This window comes from Dasypus novemcinctus, chromosome 26, assembly GCF_030445035.2.
Source record: "Dasypus novemcinctus isolate mDasNov1 chromosome 26, mDasNov1.1.hap2, whole genome shotgun sequence".
Classification (NCBI taxonomy): domain Eukaryota; kingdom Metazoa; phylum Chordata; class Mammalia; order Cingulata; family Dasypodidae; genus Dasypus; species Dasypus novemcinctus.
This window is the reverse complement of record NC_080698.1, coordinates 11,366,897-11,390,405: the sequence shown is the minus strand read 5'-3', so window position 1 is coordinate 11,390,405 and position 23,509 is coordinate 11,366,897. Positions and strand designations below refer to the sequence as shown.

Genomic DNA, 23,509 nt, shown 5'->3' with positions numbered 1-23,509 from the left:
CTCTATGCCCTGATCTGCATTGGCTACTGGGGGGCGGGGGTGGGGTGGAGTCCTTGGGCCAGTCTCCCCCTTTCTATCTGCCTCAGCATTCCCTTTTGCCCCACAAGGGGGTCCTACAGGCTCTGACTGTCTACCTGTGACTTGGCCCCAACTTTGATGTGCAGGTGTTGATAGCTTGCACCACCGGAAGCGATGAAACCCCAGCCCCCTTCGGTTATTACAGTAAATGACACTGCCCTGACCGGGGGTCAGTGAGTGCGTGGAGGCTCCTTCAAGGATCTTCAATGCGTTTGGAGGTGGGCCCTATCTGATTGCACCTGGAGATCTGTGGGATGTTCACACAGGGGCATTGGGGAGGGGTCACTGCCTCCTTGGTACCCCTAAGGAGCTGGCAGCCAAGCCACAGCCGCTCCCGGCAGGTGTGAGTGCTGGCAGAGTGCATCTTGGCTGAGGGGCTGAGAATGGGCACGCCAGAAGGGACTGGAGGAGGTGGGACGGCCTCCTGTGATGGGACATTTGCCAAGGCTGGGCTGTCCCAAAGGAGTGTTCGGGTCAGCTCAGCTGACCCAGGTGGAAGCAGAGCTGGGTCAATGGGACGTGGAAAAGCAGGTCCCGGCTCAGGTGCATGCCCCGGGACCCCCCTTCCTCCCCTCCCTGAGCCTACCCCACTCTGCTCCTTGCAAGGCCAGGCTGGAATCCTTCCTCCTCTTCCGTGGAGCTGCCCAGCACCCATGGCCCGCCGTCCCTGGGGGATGCCAGAGCCTTTCTGTGGTCTCCACTCTCTAGAATACCCTAGAGTATTACATGCTTCGGGTCCTCAGCCCACCCCTCCCAGGTGGGTGCCATGACTTCCACTATATGGATGAAGCAACAGAGGCTCAGAGAGGCAAAGTGACTTGCCTGAGACTGCACAGCCTGTGATGTCTGATGCCAAAGCTGACACTCCTGAGACTAGGATGGGGAGGCCTGCCCTTGGGGGGTCCAGGAAGACTTCCTGGCATGAGTGGTATAAATAGGTTCATAAATATCCTGGGTTCAAGTGATAGAAGTGAGGGAGAGTGTTCTAGGCAGAAGCCCCACGGCAGGACTTTTTTTTACAGAATAGGGAGCTGTCCAGCCTATTCAAGGAGAAGAGTCACGGGAGGGGCGGCAGGAGGTACCCCGGCAGCTCCTGATGGCCTCCTCCCCCTCGTGTGGCATAGCCGAGCTCAGGGCCGCCTGGCACATAGCAGGTGCCCCCAAAAGGTCCCTGCGTCTCTTCTGGCCTGCTGAGCTGGCCTCCCCTGAGCCTGAAGCAGGGCTGGCACTGGCCAGGGCCGGTCCCCTGGCTGCTGGCTGCCTCTTGACCTCGCCTGCTGCCCTCCGTCTTCCAGCACAGGTGCTTCGGGCCAAGCGGGGAGCCCCAGAACCTTTCCTCCTGAACCCACCAACGTGAAACCCATTCATGGAAATGCCCCTCTTCCCTGGGAAGAGTTTTCCTCCCAAAATCTTAATCTCTGGCTGGAGCCAGGCTGCTGGGAGGGTCTAAGATATCGTGAGCCTCCAAATTTGGAATGTGTAGACTCTTGCTCTCCGTTTACTCTTAATTACCTCCCCCTCCCTATTTGTCTTCCTTTAACGGCCTGTCAACCCGAATCCCCCGCCTTTCCCTCGGCGCCAGCGGCCCCAATTAGGTGCACATCTGCGGAGGCTGGACCTGAAATTCCCAACCACCAGTGCCCCCCCGCCGCACCCAGCCCGGCTCCAGCGGCCTGCTGGCCCCGGCCCTCTTCAGGGCCAGCTCGAGCAGACCCGTGTCAAAGCGGGGGAGGCTGCCCCTGACCTTCCCCACTCTGTCACGGCAGGGTCTGCCCTGGGAAGGCGTCCACCTAACTCCACAGGGCACCCGGGAGCTGTGAGCACAGGCATTTATTTGTCCAGCCAACAGGTGGACACCTCGCGCTGGAGCTGCAGGAGGGGGCTGGTTAGCCCAGGCTCGTGGACCCTTGTGCAACCCCCACCTCGGCCCCCCTCCACCCAGGGCCACTACTTGTCCCTCTCTGACTGTAGACCTCCTTCAAGCCGACTTGTGAGTGGGTAAAGGGAGAACCACTCAGATATCATGAGGTGGGGGCTCCTGGGTGACTGCTGGCCCTAACGCCTCTTAGGCACAGGGTCAGTGGGCAGTTACTGCCGAGGGGAGAGCATCGTCGCATCTGTGCCAGAGGCAGAGCAGGGTCCCAGGGGACACTTTAGTGAGATCCCAGCGCTGCTCCCCCCAACAGCGAGGGTTTCCGTTCACCCACCAGTGCACTCGGGTCTCCCTTGACCCCGGGAATGGTGGTGGGGGGCACCCACAGCAGCATTCAGGAGGGAGGAGGGCGGCCGGTGCAGAACTTGACAGCAGCGCCAGGCAGCTCCGGGCAGCAGGCGAGAGCCAGGGACCTCCAGGGAAGGATGGCTGGACGGTGCTGCGGGGTGAGCTCCCCGACGCTGGAGGAGTCCAAATCGCCACCGTTCAAGCCCTGGGGTCTGGAAGGTGAGGCTGGCCCGCACCCAGCACCTGCTCAGCCTCGGGAAGGGAAGTGAGAGGCTGTAGAGGGCCGACCCCTCCTCGGTCCCCCAAAACTGCAAGGGGACCCACATTCCTGATGAGGACGCCGCGGGCTGGGGGCGCACAGCCCTGGGGAGGAGCGGTGAGTTCGGCACTGCCCTCCTCGTCCCCGCTAAAGCCTGTCCCCCTGCCAGCCAGGGGCGCCGAGACCACAGGCCTGAAGCCTGTTGAAGGTCGAGCCCCCAGCAGGGTCACCTCCGCGCCTGCCCCCGGCCAGGCCCGGCAGGGCGAGGGGGTCTGCGACGCGGACACCGGAACGCCCCCGGGGCCCACGGGGCCGCGCAGCTCGGGCGCCGGGCGCGCGCGCTGCCAGGGGCAGGCTCGGGGCCGCGCGAGCCCGGGCAGGCGCGTGGCCGCGGCGGGGGCGCGCGGGGGCGGGCCGGCCCGGGAGGGAGGGAAAGGGGGAGGGCGGCGCCGGCAGGTTGACGGCCGCGGCTATTTGAGCGCGGGGCCGGGACGCGGCAGCTCAGAGCGCTCGCAGCCGGCGCGGCGCGGAGGTCGCCGCGCGCAGCCCGCCCCGGCGCCGCGGCCCGCGCAGCCCCGGCAGCCCCGCGCGGAGACGGCGGCGGCGGAGAGGCCGGCTCGCCGCCCGCGCCCCCCCGCCCCGCCGCGGCCGCCCCCGTCCCCGCGCCGCCGCGTCTTGAATGGAAACATGGCGGTGCCGGCTCGGACCTGCGGCGCCTCCTCGGCCGGCCCCGCGCGCCCCGCGCGCCCCCGGCCCGCCCGCGGCCCCCGGCGCCCGGCGCCCGGGCCCCCGCGCCCGCTGCTGCTGCTGCCGCCGCTGCTGCTGCCGCCGCTGCTGCTGCTGCCGCTGCTCGCCGCCCCCGGCGCCTCAGCCTACAGCTTCCCCCAGCAGCACACGTAAGTGGCCCCGGCCGGCCGCGGGACCCCGGCCGAGTCCTGCGCCACCCTTGGTCACCCGCCCGGCGCCGGCCCCGAAGTGGGGCGGGGGCGCTGGGTCCCGCCGCCCGCTGCGTCCCGGGGGGTGGGTGCTGCCCGGAGCCGGGAGGGCGGGCAGCCGCGGATACGGGGCTTCTGGCTGCGTCGCGAAACTTCCCCGCGGTCCCCCTGCCGCCCTACCTCACCCCCTTCACGCAGGGTGCAGGGTACGGGCTCCGAGCCCCGGCTTGGGGTGGGGGGTCCGAGCGGGCCAGCGGATTCGCCGGTCGCCTTGCCGGTGGGAGGGGCACTCGAGGTTGGGTGCGAGGGCCGCCGGCCACCCCTGCCCGGCCGAGTGGAGATCACCCCCGTCCCCGTTCCCTCCCCCGTGGGAAGCTCGTGCTTTAGCGGCCAGGGGTGGGGGGGGGGGCACTGCCACACCTGTCTTCAGGGACCTCTTCCTTTGAGGGGGCACTCCATGCCGAGGATGGGGCTCCTTCTCGTGGCCTGTGCTGGAGAGGGGGTCAGCATCCCCCGCTCTTGAGGTTCCCTCCACTGGGGGAAGGGCCAGCTGGGAGGTGAAGGTGCTTTAGGGGCAGGAGGTGAGTGGCCAGGAGAGCCCCTGCTCGCCCTTGCTGCTGCCAAGGGGGAAATGGCATTTCCCAGCCCTGCCAGCTTCGGCTCGCCCTTGTGGTCCTTTTGAACCTTCTACCTCCTTCCCCAACAGTGTGCAAACTCAGGCATCCTCCCCGTGAGCTTGTCCAGATGTGTCTGGGGTTGAAAGTGGCTATCTGGCACGGGTGGCCTTTAGAACAGCAGCTGTGTCCATGGGCACCATGCCCAACCTTATGCCAGTGCCCAGACACCCCTGGCCGGAGTGGCTTTGGGACTCGGTGATCACCTTGCTGTCTTGTTATCTGTCTCTGGGTCTGAGGAGACACCTGTACCTGGGCCCCTTCACCGGTGGCCATGCCCGGGGTTTGGGGCATGAGGAGCCAGGCTGCCGCCGGCCAAGGGGAAGGGTCTGCCCTGGAGAAGGGGAGAGGCTGGCTCTGCGTCATGAGACCAGTCCTCCCTGAGGTTCTGCCACCAAACCCGCCGACTCGAGCGTGGAGGTTCTCCTAGATGGGGAGAAAACAAAGTCGGGAGAGGCGCTGCTTCTGGGCTCTCTTCGTTTGTCATCTCTCTCCTTGCGCAGCTCAGGCAGGGGGTCAGTTGGCAAATTACAGGTGCCGCACAGACGTGTCCTCTGTTGACTGTCTGGATGCTGGGGGGGGGGTGGGGTGCAGGGAACAGAGAATCACATGGAAGTTCAGGGCTGGTGGGGAATTATTGTCTTTCATTATTATCGTGTGTGCTGATGAAAGTGGACGTAAACCACGGCGTTTGAAAAGAGCAAAAACGTTTTCTTGTTGTTCTTTTTTCCTCTCAAAGGCAAGCACAGGCCAAGCCACAATTCTTTATCTCCTGGCCTTTTCATAGCTCCTTGAGGGGAGGTTTAAGTAGACGTCTCTCCCTACCGCACTCCCTGTCCCCCGACCTGCAGTGGGTGTGATGGCCACTGGGCCTGCATAGGGCCCCTCTGGAAGGTCAGTGGGAGACCCTGACCAGAGCAGACACCTGTCCCTTTGCCCCCAGCCAGAAGATGGCCGGGCGGGCAGCACAGCAGCGGCACATTTCCAGCTGGATGCTCTCCTCTTGCCGGTATAGCTGGAGCTAATTCGAGGGTTTGGGACACGTCTTGCCAAGCATAATTAGGGAGTGAGAGTTGGGGGTGGGGGGGGGCCATGCAGCTCTGAGGGTCTGGGGGGAGGTGACTAATGGCGTGACGACGCGGCGGGTTTGCCATGACAGCCAGCGCCCTTCAGCTGCCCTGGTCCCCGCCGAGGCAAATGCCCATCGATCCTTGGAGGGAGGAATGGGCGAGAACGGAGTGAGGGTCCCCCTGTGTGACCGCGGCGGGGGGAGTTGGAGCTTTTGTCCAACTGACATGAAAGGCTCAGGCTGCCGTGGGGACCCGAGGGCTCAGTGGGACGGCTCCGGGGCAGGTGGCCTCCCTGAACCCTCCTTGGTCCCCGGCCAAGCCCTGCTAGATGAAACCTTGATCCAGGTGGCTTTCTGAGGTGGGAGAGGGACCGTCTGCCTGCTGGCCCTGGGGGGACAGCCCCTCAGTGGGTAGAGCCTGTGAGGAGAAAGTCAGCTCCTCAGATGTCTGGCAGAGCGACGGGCCCAGCTTCGCCGGCGGCCGGGTTTTCCACAAATGTGGGTTTGGGGCCGGGTGGCTGCTATCTCCGCAGTCACTCTGGCAGCGTGGCGCTCTGCCCACCAGGCCCACCGAGACTGCCCCTGCATCGAGGAGGGCAGGGCAGCCGCCTCTGGAGGGGGCCGGGGCTTCAGCTTCTCGGGAGGTGGGGGCTTCTCTCACCCCACCTGGCTGGACCAGTGTTTTGGACAAGGAGGAGGCCACACGTGCGTGAGACGGAGCCAGAGCCCACACGCTCCCTTTTACCTGCTGCCTCCGTTTCCAGCCCTGCCCACCCAGCCATTGGGGCGCTGCTGGGTGAGAGGCAGCCCTCACCTCTTGCCTCCTTTGTGCTCCCCCCCTACCCTGTTAAGCTCCTTCTCCCCTCCCCTGCCCCCCTTCTTCGGGTCTCTCATTTTTTTTCCTCCCGAATCCCTGCCCACCCCTCGTCTCCCTGTGCTCACCCTGTCCTGCCCACCTCCTTTGTTCTCTCTTTTGGGCCCTGGGTCCCTGTCCCCAGCATCCCTGGGCTTCTCTGGCCCCTGCCCCGTGGGTCCTGGTGGAGGGCTGGGTGGAGCACCTGCCCGAGCTGCCCGGCTGGCTGGCTGACCCCCCTGGCCCCGCTCCGCCCAGGTGATGGAGCTGGCCAGCCCCTCCCTTCCTCTGGGGCCGGGAGGGTGGGGAGCAGCAAGGGGCCTGAGGGGCCTGGACCCCCAGCAGATTAATGACGGCCGGAGCGAGTGCTCCTCTCCTGAGCAGACACACCGGGAGCAGTGCCCGCGACGGGGCATGCGTCAGTCTGGCTACGGTTAATGGTGGGTGACGTGTGTCTGTCTGGGCCTCCAGCCCCCGTCTCCACCTCCCTGTAGCTCTCCCTGTTGGGGAGAGGCAGCGTCGCACATCTGGGTGCTCCCTCTTCCCACCAACCTGCCGCAGCTTTTGCAGGAGGGAGGGGTAAGGCTTCCCGGCCTGCCAGTGCCGCCGCTGGGGTGCAGAGCTGCCAGGGGCCTGCAGCCCTCCTGGTGTTGAGGGTTTGGGGCCCCTGACGGCTGTCCGCCCCCCACCCTGGCCCCACCTTCACTGGGCGCCTCTGCCTGGCCAGCTGTAGAGAGAGGGAGCCTATTTTAAGACAAATCCCCTCATTCGACGCAGGGCGAGTCTCATTCTGGATTCTTCATTACACTCGTGTCTCCAAGGAGAGACTGACTCCAGAGTGAATCTGGCCCCACGAGTGGAGGGAGCACTCCTGCAGCCAGTGCCGCCTCCTCTGTGCCTGTGTGCGGAGGGCACGGCCAGCTCCTGGGAGGAGGGACATTTGGGGGACATACTGGGTATTAGGTATAGGCCCCCCGGGCTCAAGCTTTGGCCTCCAGAGCTGGCCCAAGCTCATTGAAGTGGCCTTGCCTCAGTTTCCCCAAATGAGAGCATAGAACCTGCTTAACAGCCTGGTGGGGGGAATTACTGGGAGAGGGTGTAGTACCTGGTGGGCAGGGGGCCTCTGTCCACAGGCCCCGGGGCAGCTCCTGCTAACGGAAGCATCAGGCTCTGATGGCGTGGCCTGCTGGCCCGCACCTGCCAGCCTCTCACAGTGCTCCCGTGGGCCGAGCCTGCCTGCCTCCTGGCCTGGCTCGTGCTGTCCCCTCACCATGGCATGCTTTCCTCAGGTGGCTCAGGTCCCCTCCTTCACCCACATCTTCCAGAGGCCTCCTCCTCTCCGAGCTGTTTGTACCCATCCACAGGGACACCAGGTCCTTGAGGACAGACACTGGGTCACCTCCTCACAGCCCAGCTTGACCACCAGGCTAATGGTGGCCTCCCTCACTGAGCCCAGGCCAGCCCCCTCACCCACATTACTGCCTTGACCTCAGAACCTTGGAGGTTGGGATAGTCGTGCCCATATCACAGATGGGAAGACTGAGACTTGAAAAGATGACGGGACCTGCCCAGAGCCCCGGAGCTACAAGAGGCGGGGAGCTGGGGGCCTCTGCAGGGGGCCAAGGACGGGGGTGGCGGTCTCGGGGCAGAGGTGCACGTGGGCCTCCCAGCTCCTTCCTCTCCTGCTCTGAGCCTCTGTCCTCTTCTGAGTGTCAGGCAATCCTGGGGCCGTCCTTGGCCAAGGCTGCCCCGCCGGCCCCCAGCACTTGTAGCCCCATTGCCCACCTCCACCCCTTACCCACACGCACACCCGGCTTTGAATTGAATCCTGGGCCAGGCCTGGCTGGCCGGGAAGGGTGGGGGAGGAAGGGCTGCCTCTCCAGATTCCGGGGAGATTGAGGGGCAGAAGGCCTCGGGGCGGAGGGTTGGAGACCCGAGGCCGGGTCCTCTAGCCCCAAGGCAGCTTTCCCAGGCCCAAAGGGACTTCCGAGGGCCCGGGCCTTGTGGACACTTGGGTTTTCTGGCCTTCTGAACAGGTGGAGCCCGGAGAAGCAGGGCTCTTTCGGGCTTGTTGCTGGGGAGCTAGTCGAGAGGCGCTGGAGGTTCTGGGGTCAGTGGAGGCACGCACGGGCGGGTCTGGCAGGGTGGAATTGGGGGCGCAGTTCTCGCTCTCCTGCCCCTTCCAGCCCCCAGCGGCCACACACTCCATTGCCCCCACCCCCAGGCCCCCAGGGCTGCCGCTGTCCTGCAGCCCCTCCAGAGACCGTGTGTGGCCGCTGGGGGCTGGAATCGGGCCTCCAGATTCCAGCTTTGCCTTGAGACCTGGTGACCTTTCCGCAGTTGGGGTCATGGCCTCAGGCCCGGGGAGGGGTGGGGGGCGAGCAGGGAGCGCTGGGGACTCCCTGCTGCGACCGCAGCCTTCCAGCCAGCGGGGCAGTCTCTTCACACTGAGTTTCTCTTTCTTTTTTCCTTTTTTCCTGGTGTCTGCTGTCTAAACAAGAAGCTACAGAATCAATATTCAGATTCCCAGAGGGAGATGTATGTTGGGTTTTGCTTTTTCCTCCTTCCCCTTCCTCTCATGTCCTGTGTAACCTGAAGAGCCTTCTGAGCCGCCTGTAGCTAAGGTGGCGGTGGGGGGGGCGGGGCGGCGGCGGGCAGGTGACCACGTGGACTGCGAGGCCTCTGCAGCGCTGGGGAGCCAGCGATCTCTTGGGGCCCCCCTAAAGGAGCCAAAGCACCCATGTTGTCTGAAGCTGTCTGTGTGGACGGGACGCAGGGGACAGGGCTCCGTGGTTCGGCATCCCCGGCTCTGTCCAGCTCGTGGAGCGCCTCGTCCGCCTCCCACTCAGGTGGCCCTTCTCCTCCTGGGGCTGGTCTGGCCCCGCCTGGGCCCTGGCCTCTCCCGCGGCCCGTGACGAAGGCTGGGGAGGGCAGGGCCTCACAGACCAGCAACGCTTTAAGCTGGGAGGACCCAAGGGTGGCCACCTTGGTCGGCCTGGTCCCTGAAGGGCAAGCCAAGCCCAGGCCTCTCAGCTGGGCAGCTTCCTCAGTGACCTGCCACAAGGCCCCTCCTCCCCCTGAGCCTCAGTTTCCTCTCTGCTAGGGCCCTTCCAACAACGACATTCCAGGGCCCTCCTCAGTCAGGTCTGAGGTCCCCTCCTCCCCTCCATGTTCGCTGTAGCCGCAGGGCGGGGGCTGACTCCCAGCCCAGCCGCGCCCCTTCCTTCAGTGTGGACGGTGCCTGGGGGACCCCCATACTGGCCTCCAGGTGCGTCCACCGCTTCTCAGCCTGACCCACTTTGAGCTCTGATCAGCCTAATTGTCGAGCAGGGAGGGAGGGGCCCAGGAAGTCTCTCCAGCTCCTCGTCCCCATCTCCCCGACCCCAGGAAGGATTCTCCTTCAACAGAGGGAAAGGCCACCTCCGCCTGTCCCTTCCCTGCCCCGCTTCCTCAGCCTCCCTGACTGTCGGGGCCTCATCTGTCGAAGTTGCAGAGCCTCCCAGGGCTGAGACGGGAAAGGTCACGAGGAACCTTGGCCCCCTGGAGTGTGGCTGGGGCGTGTGGGTCCTGCCTGGGTCTGGGAGGGCTCTTGGGCCAGCAGGGCCTGGGCCCCGAGTGCCGGGCACCTCTCCCCTCACCAGGCACCCGGCGCTCAGCCGGGCCCTCCAGGCCATGCACCCGGTGGTAGTCTCTGGGTCTTTCCCCTGTGCTTGGCCCCCGCCTCAGCCTGGGCGTGTGTGAGCGCGTGTGTGGATGTGGGTACGTGTGCGCTCGTGTGCATGTCCTGTGTTCACGTGTGCACGCTGGCTTGCATGTACACGTGAGTGCGCGTGTGTGAGGATGTCTGTTCCCATATGTGCGTTTGGGCTTATGTGTCGTGTGTGCGGGTGCAGGTTTGTGTACACGTACAGGCGTGGGTGTACATGTGTATATGCCTAAGTGCGTGTGTGTGAGCGTATATGTGTGCACACATGCACCGTTTATCTCTCTGCACCCAGGATGCACTCCCGGTGCCCACCTCCCGCACCCGCCTTTGAAGTTCGTGCCAGGGCTTGGCTGGGCAAACGCTGGCAGTGGGAAATAAAGCGCCTGGTTGTTTGAACCAGCGTTTTGCAAACTTTTATGTCAAGAACAGTCTGAGTTAAGGCTGAGCTGGAAAGTTGGCTCACCTACCAACTGGCGCAATGACAGTCTGTGAAGGAAACACACAGAGGCTGTGTTCTTGTAATTCAAATTTTTGCAAATTGACTGGTATTTTAGATTCACTGGAGGAGCCTGAGACTCCGAGGAGCTCGGGTGAGTCCTTGGTGAAGTGAAGCATCTTTGCAAACAACCCTTCACGTGTGGAGAATCCAGAGGGTGGGCTGTAGAGGCGGCAGCCCAGGCAAGGTGCACAGCCTTGCACGTGACCTTGGGCTGGCATCTTCCCTCTCAGAGCAGCCCTTCTCATCTGCACCTGAAAGGGCTGGAGACTGGCAGCCCTTGGAGCATCTGCTGTAGGTTTGGGGTCCCCGCCCTTGGCAAGACATCCGTGCCGTCAGCCGCAGGCGTGAATTGGGCTGGTAGAAGCTTTAGATTGGATGAGCCCTGCCTATTCCTCTATCTTAGGGCACTTCCAGGAAAGCCTCTTCCTTTTGAAGATGCATTTTTGTCTTCTGGACTTTCTTTTCCTTTCTATCTTTTTTAAAAGATTTATTTATTTTTATTTATTTCTCTCTCCTCCCCACCCACCCCCCACACTGTTGTCTGCTCTCTGTGTCCATTCACTGTGTGTTCTTCTGTGTTTTCTTGCATTCTTGTCCATGATACCAGGAATCTGTGTCTCTTTTTGTTGCGTCCTCTTGCTGCATCAGCTCTCCGTGTGTGCGGCGCCACTCCTGGACAGGCTGCGCTTTTTTCGCGTGGGGCAGCTCTCCTTATGGGGCGCACTCCTTGTATGTGGGGCTCCCCTATGCAGGGGACACCCCCGCGTGGCACAGTACTCCTTGTGCTCATCAGCACTGCGCATGGGCCAGCTCACCACACAGGTCAGTAGGCCCTGGGTTTGAACCCCGGACCTCCCATGTGGTAGATGGACGCTCTATCCATTGAGCCAAATCCACTTCCCCTGGATTTCCTTAAATGAGGCTGTCTGGGTGCCTGTGCCGGGTGCTGGTCCTTGGGGCGGTGTGGGGCCTGACCTGGTGGGTTCTGGTGTCTAGGGTGGGGATGGCCTGGGGTCCTTGGCATTTGGGGAGGGGCTTCTGGAAAGTGCAGAGGTGGCTGTGAGGGCTCAGGAGCCTGTGGGGCCAGTCAAGTTTCCTGCAGGGCAGGGAGCCTGCGTGGGATCTTCTCCTTAGACAGGACGGGCCTTGTGTGCGTTCCCAACTTGGGAAGGACATGTGACAATCACAGAAGGCCACTGGAGCTCCCATGCCCCCTTGTACAGACAGGGAAGCTGAGGCCTGAGGTGGAGGAAGGGAGCCTTCTGCTGACTGCCCACCCTCTGCGGGCAGGGTCCCGGCCCCAGCGCCAGGGCTCCCTGCGTGCTGCGTGAAGGGCGACTCTCCATTCGGCCTCCTGGTGCTGTGACGTGTGTTTCTCTTAAATGAAAGCCTCCCTAGCGCGGGCTGGGAGAGCAGCTAGAGGCCTCCTTCGGCAAACCCTGCAGAGCGAGGTTGCTGTGGCGAGAGGCCCCTGCCCTGGTGTTTCTCCAGAGGACCCCTGTGCCATTTAGGAGCCACCGCCAGGTCCCCTCGGGAAGGCCAGCTTTGTCACCAGCTGGCGTGGGCTCGGATGGGCCCGCAGGCCCCCGCGACAGCTAGAAGCCCCCGCCGTGCCGCCGAGTTGCCAGTCTGATGTGGCATTTTAGTTTTGATAACTTCCCCCAGCAGCCCGTGTTCTCCTCCCGCTGGCGTCGCCGGAACGCCGCATTTGAAGCCTTAAAGGTCAGGCCTGGTGCTGCCGTCGGTTCCAACAAACAACCAAACAGCCCACCCCAGCCCTGCCCACAGCTGCGTTTATGAGCACGGGGGCGGGCGGGGGCCGAGGGCGCCCGCAGGTGGGCGCTTGTCCCCTCTCCCGGGGAGCTGGGCGGGCCGGGGGTTCTGGGAGTCGCCCCACTCCTCCCTTAACCTCCCAGGCTCGCTGTCCCACCCCCATTGAGGGCCAGCTGCGCTCCTGCCCCCGGAAGCCTGCCGCGACCAGAGGCCCGCTTCTCAGCTGGTATTCGAGGCCCTGCCTGGGTTGGCTGCAGCCTCTGGCCACCAACCCTGGGGATATCTGGGCTCCAGCCAGGCCGAGCCACTTGCCCCGACTTCCGCCTCTTGACCTTTGCCTGCTGAGTCCCTCCGTCAGACTGGCAGGCTTAGCCTGAGCGGCGGGCGAGGCACCCTCCTGACGGGCTGCCCTCGGCTGGCTCCCTGCCACTTCTGGGCCTCTCCCGCAACCCTGTGCCCCCTCCCCAGCTCTGTGCCCAGTTCAGAGGGGCCCTTGAGGAACAAACATTAAGCTGACTGCCACCCCCTCAAAAGCTGGGTCCAAGGAGAGCATTTGGCTTCCAGGAAAAGGGGTAGTTTCTGTGCACACCTCGGCAACCTGAGCCCGAGGGTTTTCCCCTCCTGGTTAGGCCCATTATCCCCTGACCAGGATCCCAGAGGTGGGTGAGTGTGGGCTGCTGGGGAGGCCTGAGTCCCCACCTGCACTCTGCCTGGCTGACCTTGCTGTCAGTGAGGCAGTGTGTCCTTGGTTGACGCCCTTCATGGCAACAAGATGACTGCCACCGCTCCAGGCATCACGTACAGGCCCAGCCACAAGGTGCGGGAAAGGAGACAGTTTCCTCTAGGTCCTTCCTGAGAGGCAAGGAACTCTCGCCCAAAAGCCCCCAGCCGGCTTCTCCTCACACCTCCTCGGCCAGCACTGGGTCCCATGTCCGTCTCCAAACCAATCACCAGCAGCGGAGCACGGGGACTGGCTCAAGCTGATCAGGATTTACCCTTGAGTCAAGGATGGATGGGGTCACCTTGGGGCTGGGGGTGGGAGGGATTCTTTCAGACTCGGGTTCTGAGAGCAAGAAGGCTGGAGAGTGACGGAGGACCGGGAGGTGGTGTTTCCTGGAGGCTCAGAGGAGAGGCCGGGGCCTGGCGGCAGGGGGTGAGGAAGAGGATGGTAGGCGTGGGTGGGGCTGTGTGTGGAGGGGGAGCCGTGCTCAGGGACGTGTCTGCAAAGGGAGTGTTTAACCACGGCAGCACTGCGAGCCGGGCCCTAGTGATGGATTTCATGTATCCTGTCCAGGGAGGGCCATCCACTGTATCCCCGTTTCACAGACAGAAAATTGAGGCTCAGAAAGGTTAGAGTGACACGGAAGTCACCCAGACGGTGAGCAGGAGAGGCAGGATTCACACCTGGAGCTTGGGTCCGTGTGGAGCTACTGCCCCACACAGCCAGCCCTTCCTCTGCAGTCTGCCTCCTCCAGGCAGCCCTCCGGCCACTGGCTGCTTGGGGTGGCCCCACACTCCCTCACGTCCATCTGCAAGAGCTGCCTCTCCCATCAGACGGAGGCCCTCAGAGGGTGGGTCACGGGGCCCCTGGCTCGCTCATTGGGCCTTGGCCGGGTCCCTTAGAGGCACCTCAGGAACCAGAAGCAGGAGGTTCTTGGTCCCAAACTCCCTCCCAGTAGAGCAGCCCTCCCTGTGGGATTATGTTGGTCCAGTTTAACTTCTGTGTGGTACAGGTGGGGAAACTGAGGCCAGGAGTGGGCAGAGAAGCTGCCTTGGGCCTTGCACCACTCTGCAGTTGAAGCATAGCATGGACCGGAGCCCAGGAGAGGGGCCCTGACCTTTGAGTCGCCCCTGCTGTGCCAATTGAAGAGACCACTGAGGTCCTTCAGGCCAGCCCCCTGTCTCAGGGAGGGCGAGGACAGCCCATCCGGGCATTCGGGAGCCGCTGGCTCAGGTGATGTCTGAAGACAAGGTGCATGGTGGGCCGAGAGGGCCATGTCCTGCTGCTGCTGGGCGGAGCAGATGGCCTGGCCTTAAAGGAAGCAAGCACAAGCGTGACTGAGGAGAGCACAGGAAGTTCATCCTGCTCTTGTGGGCGGCTCGGCTGGGCGGTGGTGTGCGCCTGGTCCACTCTACGTCCACTCGGTACAGAGAGCACCGGGCGTTGGTCGTGGATCCCCTGAGGGATAAGGCAGGGCGCGCTCTGAGGCCACCACAGCCCCATGGTTGGGCCCCGGTGGGCTCTGCTCCTTGCAGCAGTCCTGGGGCTGGGCACGGTGGCCAGGGGCCAGGCAGCCGAGGACACGGGTCTTGGGAGAAGCGCTGGGCTCTCTCCTGCTCCTGGGTTGGTGCATCGCCTCTAGCCTCTCTCCCGCACTTGTCCTAGGGGGCAGGGGCTCGCTGAGGCCATTTGAGGGCCAGGGAGGAGATGGCATTTTCTAGGCACAGCCATGAGTCCCCTGGACCGGGACAGGCCTCCTGGGACCTGGGCCTCCTTCCAAGGCCTTGGCTCCGTGGAAGCTGGGGGTGGAGTCTCCTGTGCACACGCGGGGTGGGAGAAGTAGACTCCCCGCCCCCCTCTCCAGCCCCCACCTCCCCAGCCCTTCAGCTTCCCCCACCTCCATCCTCCAGGTTCCCTCCCCTAGCCCCCTGCCTGGGCCTTCTGCAGCTGCTGGTGCGCCCCTCCCCCTCTGTCACGTGACCGCCACCCGCCCTGTCCTGTGAGCTGGCTCTTCGCAGACCACAGCGAGGGGCTCAGCTTGGAATCTCTGTCCCTTGAAGCCCCTTCTGAGCTGTGTAGACTGCCCAAAGCCCCCATTCTTTTTTTTTCTTTATTTTTTTACTTTTTTGGACATTATTTAATTTTTCTTTAGTATTAGTTTTGTTTGTTTGTTTTTCGTTTTTTATTTATTTATTTATTTTTAAAGAACCTTTAGATTACATAAACGTTACATTAAAAATATGGGGGTTTCCCATAGACACCAACCCCTCCCCGTCCCATGCTTTCTTATATTAACAACATCTTTCATTAGTGTGGTATTTTTGTTACTATTGTTGAACAGATATTAAAGCATTGCTCCTAACCATGGATTATAGTTTACATTACCTGTTATACTTTGCCCCATACAGTTTTATCGGTTTTGACAAAATACATAATGGCCTGTATCTGTCATTGCAATGTCATGCTGGATAATTCCAATTTCCCAAACATGCCCCCATATTATACCTATTATTCCCTCTCCCTCCCCTCAGAAACCCTGGTGGCCATTGTCTTTTTTTTTTTTTGAAAAAAATTTTTATTCCCTTTTTTTTTAAAGACACATGGATCACAAAAAATGTTACATTAAAAAATGTAAGAGGTTCCCATATACCCCACACCCCACCCTCCCACTGGTCCCACATCAACAACCTCTTTCATCATCATTGTGGCACATTCATTGCATTTGGTGAATACGTTTTGGAGCACTGCTGCACTGCGTGGATTATAGTTTACATTGTAGTTTACACTCTCCCCCAGTACACTCAGTGGATTGTGGCAGGATATATAATGTCCAGCATCTGTCCCTGCCAGTATCATTTAGGACAACTCCAAGTCCAGAAAATGCCCCCACATCACATGTCTTCTTCCCTCTCTCTGCCCTCACCAACTACTGTGGCCATTGTCTCCACATCAATGATACAAATTCTTCCATTGCTAGAGTCACAGTAGTTCTATAGTAGAATACCAGTAAGTCCACTCTAATCCATATTTTATTCCTCTATCCTGTGGACCCTGGGATGGTAATGTCCACTCCACCTCTAAATCGAGAGGGTGCTTAGATCCCACGTGGTTGATGGATGTGATTCTCCTGCTTGTAGCTGTAAGCATTCTCAGTTCCCTCATGTGGTAGCTGAATATCTTCAACTCCCTGTTAGCTGACCTGGGTAAATACAACGAACCGGAGAGTAGGAGTTGTAACTCTGCTGAGGCTCAGGGCCCAGCTGGCATATGGGCAGTCCAGAGATTCAAGTCTCCTGAGTATACACCAACCCCAGCGCCAACCACAGGTTCAGTAAAAGTGACAGAAGAGGCCTGTGTAGAAAGGTCACATCTGAGTCCAACTCCATCATACTCAAGAACACAAATTCCAAAGTAGGGCCCACTGACAAGGCACTGAACTCCAGAGCCATCTGCCATGACCATAGAACCTGTGTGTCTCCTTAGCCCTCAGGAGCACCAGTACCTGGGATTGTATCTACTTTGGCTGTCTCTGGGATCCTACTGAGATGTGAATAAGCGCTATCCCTCTGATGACTTCCTGACTCTTTTTTGAAGACTCTTAGCCATATAAACTCATTTGTTTTTACCATTATCCCCCTTTTATTCAAGGTCTTTTTCTAGTTGCATCACCAGCTGGTGATTGGTAGTAATCCCTTGGTGCCAGGGAGGCTCATCCCCCGGAGTCATGTCCCACACTAGGGGAAGGTAATGCATTTATATGCTGAGTTTGGCTTAGAGAGTGGCCACATTTGAGCAACATGGAGGCACTCAGGAGGTAACTCTTAGGCACCCTGCAGCTCTAGGCCTAGTTTAAATTTCAGGCACACAGGCTCCTAAGCATAGTCATCAGTATCAAGGGCTCATCATTGGACCGTTCTTCTTCACTGGTCTTTGCCCTTGCCCTTGGGGGATTGTTGCTGTTCCATTGCAGAATGTGGCAGAGCTCCGCGGGATAGGAACTCAGGACTCCCTCAATTGTTGTTTGCAACTAACTACTATGAAAATACCCAACAAATATCCAATCATTTTTATATACTCTATATACATGCCCTCGAGAACTCCTTCCCAATCGTGTGTCCCCCATCAATAACACCCCACACCAGTGTTCCTCCCCTGCCATAGTTGAACCAGTCTGTGATCCAAAACTTCTTCAAAAGTGAATTCTAATATACTGCCAAATTCAATTAGTAAGAAAATGAAATAGTAATGACGGATTTAAAGATTAGAAGTAGAATATATACTAATTTAGAAAAACTAAAAGTAAAAAGTAAATTGGGGTATTAAAAAATGAAAAATACCATAAAACTTTGTTTTTAACGTTTTACCTTTCATCACTGTGGTTGGTGTTGCCCTGTATGTACAGTGGCAGGGCAATTTCTTTCATTCCTTCCTCAGCTGTCTACACCCTTTTTTTTTTTAAAATTTTTAATTTTGTTTTCAAAAAAGCTTTAGATCACAATAAGGTCACATATACAATGTAAGGGACTCCCATATATCCAACAGCAAACCCTTTTCCCCCTTCCCCAGCAATGATCTTTTTACATGCTCACGTTACATTTGCTGTAGCTGATGTACAGATATTGAAACATAGCTACCAAACATGTTTCCATTTTGGTTTACATTTTAGACTATACACTTCTATAAATTTTTGGTGAAATTTAACGTGACCTATATCCATCATTGCGCGATCTGGGGAGAGTCACCCAGATCCTCCATCTTCTGAAGAAACCATTGGCGGGGGAGGGGAATCAAGGCCAAAGGGCAGAGATGGGGTGGGAGAGGCTTGCCTTGTTTGTTCGTCCAGCTCAGTTCCTGAAGCTTCTGGAAGGCCCCATCTCTCTCTTGCTCCCGAGGCTGCCGCACCCCCGAGCTGTTCCTCCTCATACCCAGACGCCTTGGGCTTTCCAGAGCTCGTGTCTGGGGCCCTGTGCTCCCCGGCCAAGAGCAGCTGGGGTGGGGGCGGGGGAACAATCCCAGAGGCCATTAAGCCTGGTGATTTACATGGTTCCCGAGCCAGCGCCGGGGGAAATATATTTCACAGGTGATTTCCAGATTGGTGGCGTATGGAGGAGGCCATTATTCTAAAATGGAGAAGGGTGGGGACTTCACAGAGCCCTCTAGAGGGACCAGGAGCCGTGGGCTTTGTCTGCTGTGCAATGTGGGCCAGCTGCCAGCTGGAAAGCCTGGTCCAGGGGACGGGTTGCAAAGAGGAGCTGGAGATCATAAAGAAAGCCCCTTGGGTGACTCCATTCAAGCCATTTTGTGCCTCATCTGTAAAATGGGATCGTAGTTGGGCTGATGAGGCACCTATTGCTTTGAGCACATGCTGTGTGCCAGGCCCTGTTCTCAGGAGGCGTCCTAGTAGCAGCATCTGTGTCCAAAAGTACCAGGGAAACGGTGAGCACTTTGCACTGGTGGGCACCTGTGGCAGGGGCAGCAGCAGGTGGGTCTTAGCCCCCATCTCGTAGGGGGAAGAGGTGGTGGAGGAGAAATAGTAATATCCCCAAACCCTGCAGTTTATGCGCAGACTCAGTCCTCTCTGCTGCCCCCACTTTGGAGATCAAGATCAAAAGGTACAAAGGAGCAGGCAGCGGGCTGGGCTGCCCCAGCGCCTTTCTCAGCCTGGCTTCAGGGCTGCGTGAGCTGAGGGTAAGCACAGGCCCAGTGCCACAGAGCGGGTGGCCTGTAGGCCAGGCTGTCCCTGGGTGCCAAGTGGGCTATGGGGCAGCCCATGGGTACAGCCCGAGGCACCCGCCCAGCTCATCCTCTTCCAAGCAGTACCTCCCCCCATCGTGGGTATAGTGCTTCCTTCCACAGGCACCCACCGCGACCCGCTGTTCACTCATTCACTCAGCACTCGTGAGCATCTGCCATGTGGCAGGTGCTGTCAGGGAGAGGACACAGACAGAGGGCATGCTGTGTTGGAAGGTGATAAGTGCCATGGAGAAGGGACAGGATGAAAGGAAGGGAGGTTGCGTTTTTAACTGTATGGGCCTCACTAAGAAGGAGACCTTTGTGCAAAACCTGGAAGGAAGGCAGGGGAGAGCATGTGGGTATCTGGGGGAATTCTAAGAAGAAGGACTAGCCAGTGCAAAGGTCCTGAGGTGGGGTGTGGTTGGAGCAGAGGGGGGAGAAGAGGAACGTGGAAGGAGGAGAAGTCAGAAGGCAACAGGGGCTGGGTCAGCGGGGTTATTAAATTAGCATGAGCCTTTGGCTCTTACTCCAAGTGAAGCAGGGGCCAAGGAAGGGTGTGGACAAGGACTGTGAGCAGGTGCTGAACTAAGAGGGCCCCTCTGGCTGCCCGGGAACAGCTCCAGTGTTCGGAGAAGGTCCAAATGGGAGAGCAGTGGAGGTGAGGGCTGGATCAGGGTGGTTGCCATGGGAGTGGTGAGATATGCCATGGGTATGGGGGTGAGAAAAAGAAAGGGGGTTCCAGGCAGCCCTGGGGTGTTTGGCCTGAGAAGCTGCAAGGACGGAGCTGTTGCCAGCTGAGCCCGGAGAGCCTGGGGCAGAGCAGGTGCCGGGAGACAACCAGGTTTGGGACACATTGAGTCCAAGGTGCTGACTGGACGTCCAAGTGCAAACGTGTCGGAGCTGGACATGAGCCTCTAGAGAGTCCCTGCTGAGCTGCACCTGCCCTGGTGGGAGCCAAGAGCTGAGCCTTTGGTCCTACCATCTGCCTGCACCCACCCCTCATCTCCCGCGTGCCAGGAGCTCACCACCATGCACACCCAGCCCACGGAGGTGCTCGCTGCAGTTCTGCTGGCCTTGGCGTGCAGGCTGCTCGGGGGCCCTTGGTCGGCCTGTGGGTGTTCATGAGACGTGGCTGCGGGCAGAGCTCGCCGCTCGGCCTTCCACATGCTCTGCCTTTTGTCCGGGCCCCCCTCCAGCTCCACGGTGCCAGCCTCCCCTGGCCGGACACCCAGGCTGGGCCTGCCCTTGGCCAGGCACTCCCCTCACCCCCAGGCTGGCAGGTCTTCTCTTCCCTCACCTCCAGCAGGTTGCGTTCCAAGCTCCCGAGGGCAGGCCCTGGCACCCAGGATGTGCTCAGAACCATTCGAATGGACGGACGGACGGCTGGATGGATGAGGGGTGAGGGAGCCAGCGGGGAGTTTGAAGGAGGTTGGGAACACCTGGGGAATGTTCGTACAGAGGCTCGTCCACCTGCCTCTCCTCGAGCCAGCCCCGAGGAGGGCAACATGAGCTCGCCAGGCCGGTGGCCCCTCTTGGCGTGGCCGCCACCCTGGGAATGCTGGGGGTGGGTGCTAGGGCGGCTCCTCCTCCCCGCAGCTGTGCGTCCTGCATGCCGCAGAGGGATTTGCACTGCGGAAGGATTCGCCACGGAGCAGGAGCGCAGTGTGTGTCAGGGCCGGGGAGCCTCACGCATTCCGTTTCCGCGCAGCTTGGCTTGCCCCGAGGAGCCCCGCACTGGCGAGAAGCAGACCCCGGGGCAGGTGGGCAGGCTCCCAGTGCCTGGTCCAGGCTCCCTGGTGGGGGAGATGTGAGGGTTGGGGTTCCGAGCTGCCGGGATCACCTGCTACGGTAGGATCGCCCTGGTGGGCGGTGAGCATCCTGCTCCAGCTGGCTCGGGGAGGGGGTGGGTCCTGATGTAGGGGCGCGACAGTCCCTCCCCAAAGGCGGGGAAGGTCACCAACAAGGAGGGGCCCGTACCTGCGCCCTGTTTCTAAACCTGGCCTATTGGGGCCCACCTTGGGATTAGGGAGCTCTAGGGGAGACAAGGCCTTAGGCTCTGGAGCCACACTGTCCTGGGTTCAAATCCTGCCTCAGCAAAGACTGGCTGCTCCACCTCCCCAGGCCTCAGGGGTCTCGTCCATTAAATGGGCCTGAGCCTGTCTGCCCCTGGCTAAGGGTGCTGTGTGACTTCCATGGGACTCCCACATAAAGTGCCTGGCACTCAGTAGGTGCTTTGCACTGATGAGCTTTTTTCCTTGGTGCTCTGCCACCTGCTAAAGTTGGAGTCGGACCCCCTTTCCCAGCCTCTCCTGTTACAGCCAGAGGTGGTCTGGGTAGGAACCCTTTGGGGGAGAGGGGATGTCAGGGTAAATCTACCCCCAAGTGTTTCCAGAAGATTCTTCTTTGCCAGGTTCCAGGCTAAGCACTGGGGGAGGGCTACAATGCCAAGCTAAGGTGATGCTTGATAGAGTGAAGACTGTGAGTTTGAGAGGAAGGTGGGGGTAAACCCAGGAAGGCTTCCTGATGGAGGTGACTTGGCCAGGTTGAGGTGGGAACAAAACTGGCCCTGACAGGTTGAGTTCTGAAGCCTCAGCTCCGCCCTGCCTCTGAGCCTGGGTTTCCTCACGGGCCTCTGCCCTGGGAGAGGGACATGTCCTCTGTCTTCTTCAAGGCAGGCGGCCACGTTGAGGACGCATACAGAGGACAGCTATTTGTGGCGCAGTGAGGATTTGATTTGTGCTGGGGGTGGGGAGGATGTGCGGGAGGGGAAACGGGGACACGTGAATCACTGAATCTGGCTGGGGTGCCTGGCGACACACGCTCAGGCCCGCCCGCCCCCTGGCCAGGCTCTGACTGTTGGTGTGGGGCAGGAACCAGTGGCCGGAGCTCCTGGGTTCCTCCCTGCCTCACCAGGTGACCTCCACAGGTGCCTCGGGCCCACTGTGCGGCCTCCAAGACCAGGCTTGAGCTGTGGCTTCCCCGTCACAGCGCCCGGAAGGGGCCGGGCACAGGGGCGCTGTGTCAAGACATCCACCTCCAAGAGCCTCCTTGAACCTTTTGCCCCATGGGTCTGTGGTGCCTTTTGGAGCTATGACTCCCCAAAAACATGCTGTTAGACGTGGTCCATTCCTGTGGCTGTGCACGCTTGCAAGCAGGACCTCTTGAGGAGGTGACCTCACGATCGGCCATAATCCTGTCACTGAAGGCCTTCTAGGGAGGTCACAGAGGGAACAGCCAAAGCTGAACGTCAACTGGACCCAGAAGAGAAGGGAGAGACTAGGAGAGGTGGGCGGGGCCTCCGTGCGCAGAGCCGTGGGGCGGAGGAGCCAAGGACCAAGGAGCCGGCGGCCAGCCCCAGAACGCCTGTCTTCAGGAGGAAAGATCGCGTCGAGGACGGCTAGACTCGGGCTTCTCCCGGCCTCAGAACTGTGGGCCAAGCCACCCTGTCACATGGTACTTGCCTTAGCCACAAAGAAACTAAAGCCGATTTGGGTACCGGCGAAGTGGGGTATTGCTATTACAAATACTTAAAAATGTGGAAATGGTTTTAGAATCGGGTAATGGACACAGGCCGGAAGAATTGTGAGGCGTTCGAGAGAAGCAGCCTGGATTGCTTTGAAGAGTGGAAACACGGGTGCTGTAGGTACTTCCGTTGAGGCCTTAGAAGGAAACGATAAAGGTGGTATTGAAAACTGGAGGAAAGGTGAGGCTCGTTTTAAAGTGGCAGAGAACTTGGCGAAATTGAGTTCTGATGTCAGGTGGAAGGCGGAACTTGAAAGCAGTGAACGTGGATATTTAGCTGAGGAGCTTCCTGAGCTAAGTGTGGAAAGAGAGCCCAGTTTCTCCTCGCGGCTTAGAGTGAAATGTGAGAGGAAAGGGATAAGCTGAGAAATGAACTCTTAAGCGCCAATAAACCAGAAAACGGTTGTTTGGAAAATTCTGGGATGGCGTGCTCAGAGACCAGATGCGGTTCCATTGGGGCCCTCCCTGAGCTTCCAGACAACGAGTCTAGGGCTCCACGTTTAACTGAACACGGAACCAGTTGGCCATTTCCATGGATGTTAGGATTGCAGTTGTGCAGGAGTGGTGGTTTGGGCCTCTGTGAACTACCTGGGAAGCTGACCAACTTTTTGTGATGTTTGTATGAGTGGAGCCACTGCCACCCTGGACTAAATGGGGCAGAGAAGGAGCGAACTGAAGGAAAAACAACTCCCAGCGCAGAGCCGTGGAACCTCAGGGCTGGACGGAAGCGCTCTCCTTGGCCATGAGAGCGCGCACACCCACGGGCTGGAAAGGGCGGTCTGCCCCTGCGCTTGTAGGGGGCGGGCCCAGCACCCCGCTCAGTTAGTGCGCTGCCACCCCAGTGCTCAGACAGCTTGGGGTGGAGACTCTAGTGCTTGGAGAGGGCGGGGTCTGCGTCCCAAGGTTTGCAGGGAGCCTGGCTGCCGTCCCAGTGCTGGGAGGGGCAGGGCGTGCGTCCTTGTGTTCAGGAGAGCACGGCTGCTGTGCAACCCCTGGAAGGGGTGGGGCTGCCACGCCGTCAGGCCTGGAGGACAGAACGTCGCTCCATAGATGACTCACAGACCCTGAAATCTAACGGCGTTTGTCCTGCTGGGCTTTGGAATTGTTTGGAACCCATGACCTCTGTTTTCCTGCCAATTTCTCCCTTCTGGAGTAGAAATGTTTATCCTCTACCTATCCCGCCATTGTATATTGGAAGCCGATACCTTGTTCTCTAGGTTTCCCAGGTCCACAGAGGGGAACTGTGCCCCAGGACAGACCACACCATAACCGATTTTGATGAGACTTTGTACATAGCACTGTTTCTGAAATGACTTAGAACTTTTGGGATACTGTGATGGAATGAATGTATTTTGCATGTAGAAAGAACATGTCTTTTTGGGGTTCAGAGGTTAGACTGTGGTTGTTTGGAGCTATGTACCCCGGAAAAACATGTTCTTAGACGTGGCCTGTTCCTGTGGCTGTGA

The 23,509-nt window shown here is 59.8% G+C and overlaps 1 protein-coding gene across 1 annotated transcript in view; it reads left to right on the top strand.

Moving 5' to 3' along the window:
• Positions 1 to 3,245: 3,245 nt before the first annotated feature.
• CACNA2D2 (calcium voltage-gated channel auxiliary subunit alpha2delta 2) overlaps positions 3,246 to 23,509 on the top strand; it is a 139,836-nt gene continuing 119,572 nt past the window's right edge. The window contains 1 exon segment of the mRNA XM_058288358.2: positions 3,246 to 3,454. Coding sequence (XP_058144341.1) covers positions 3,246 to 3,454 — 209 coding nt within the window.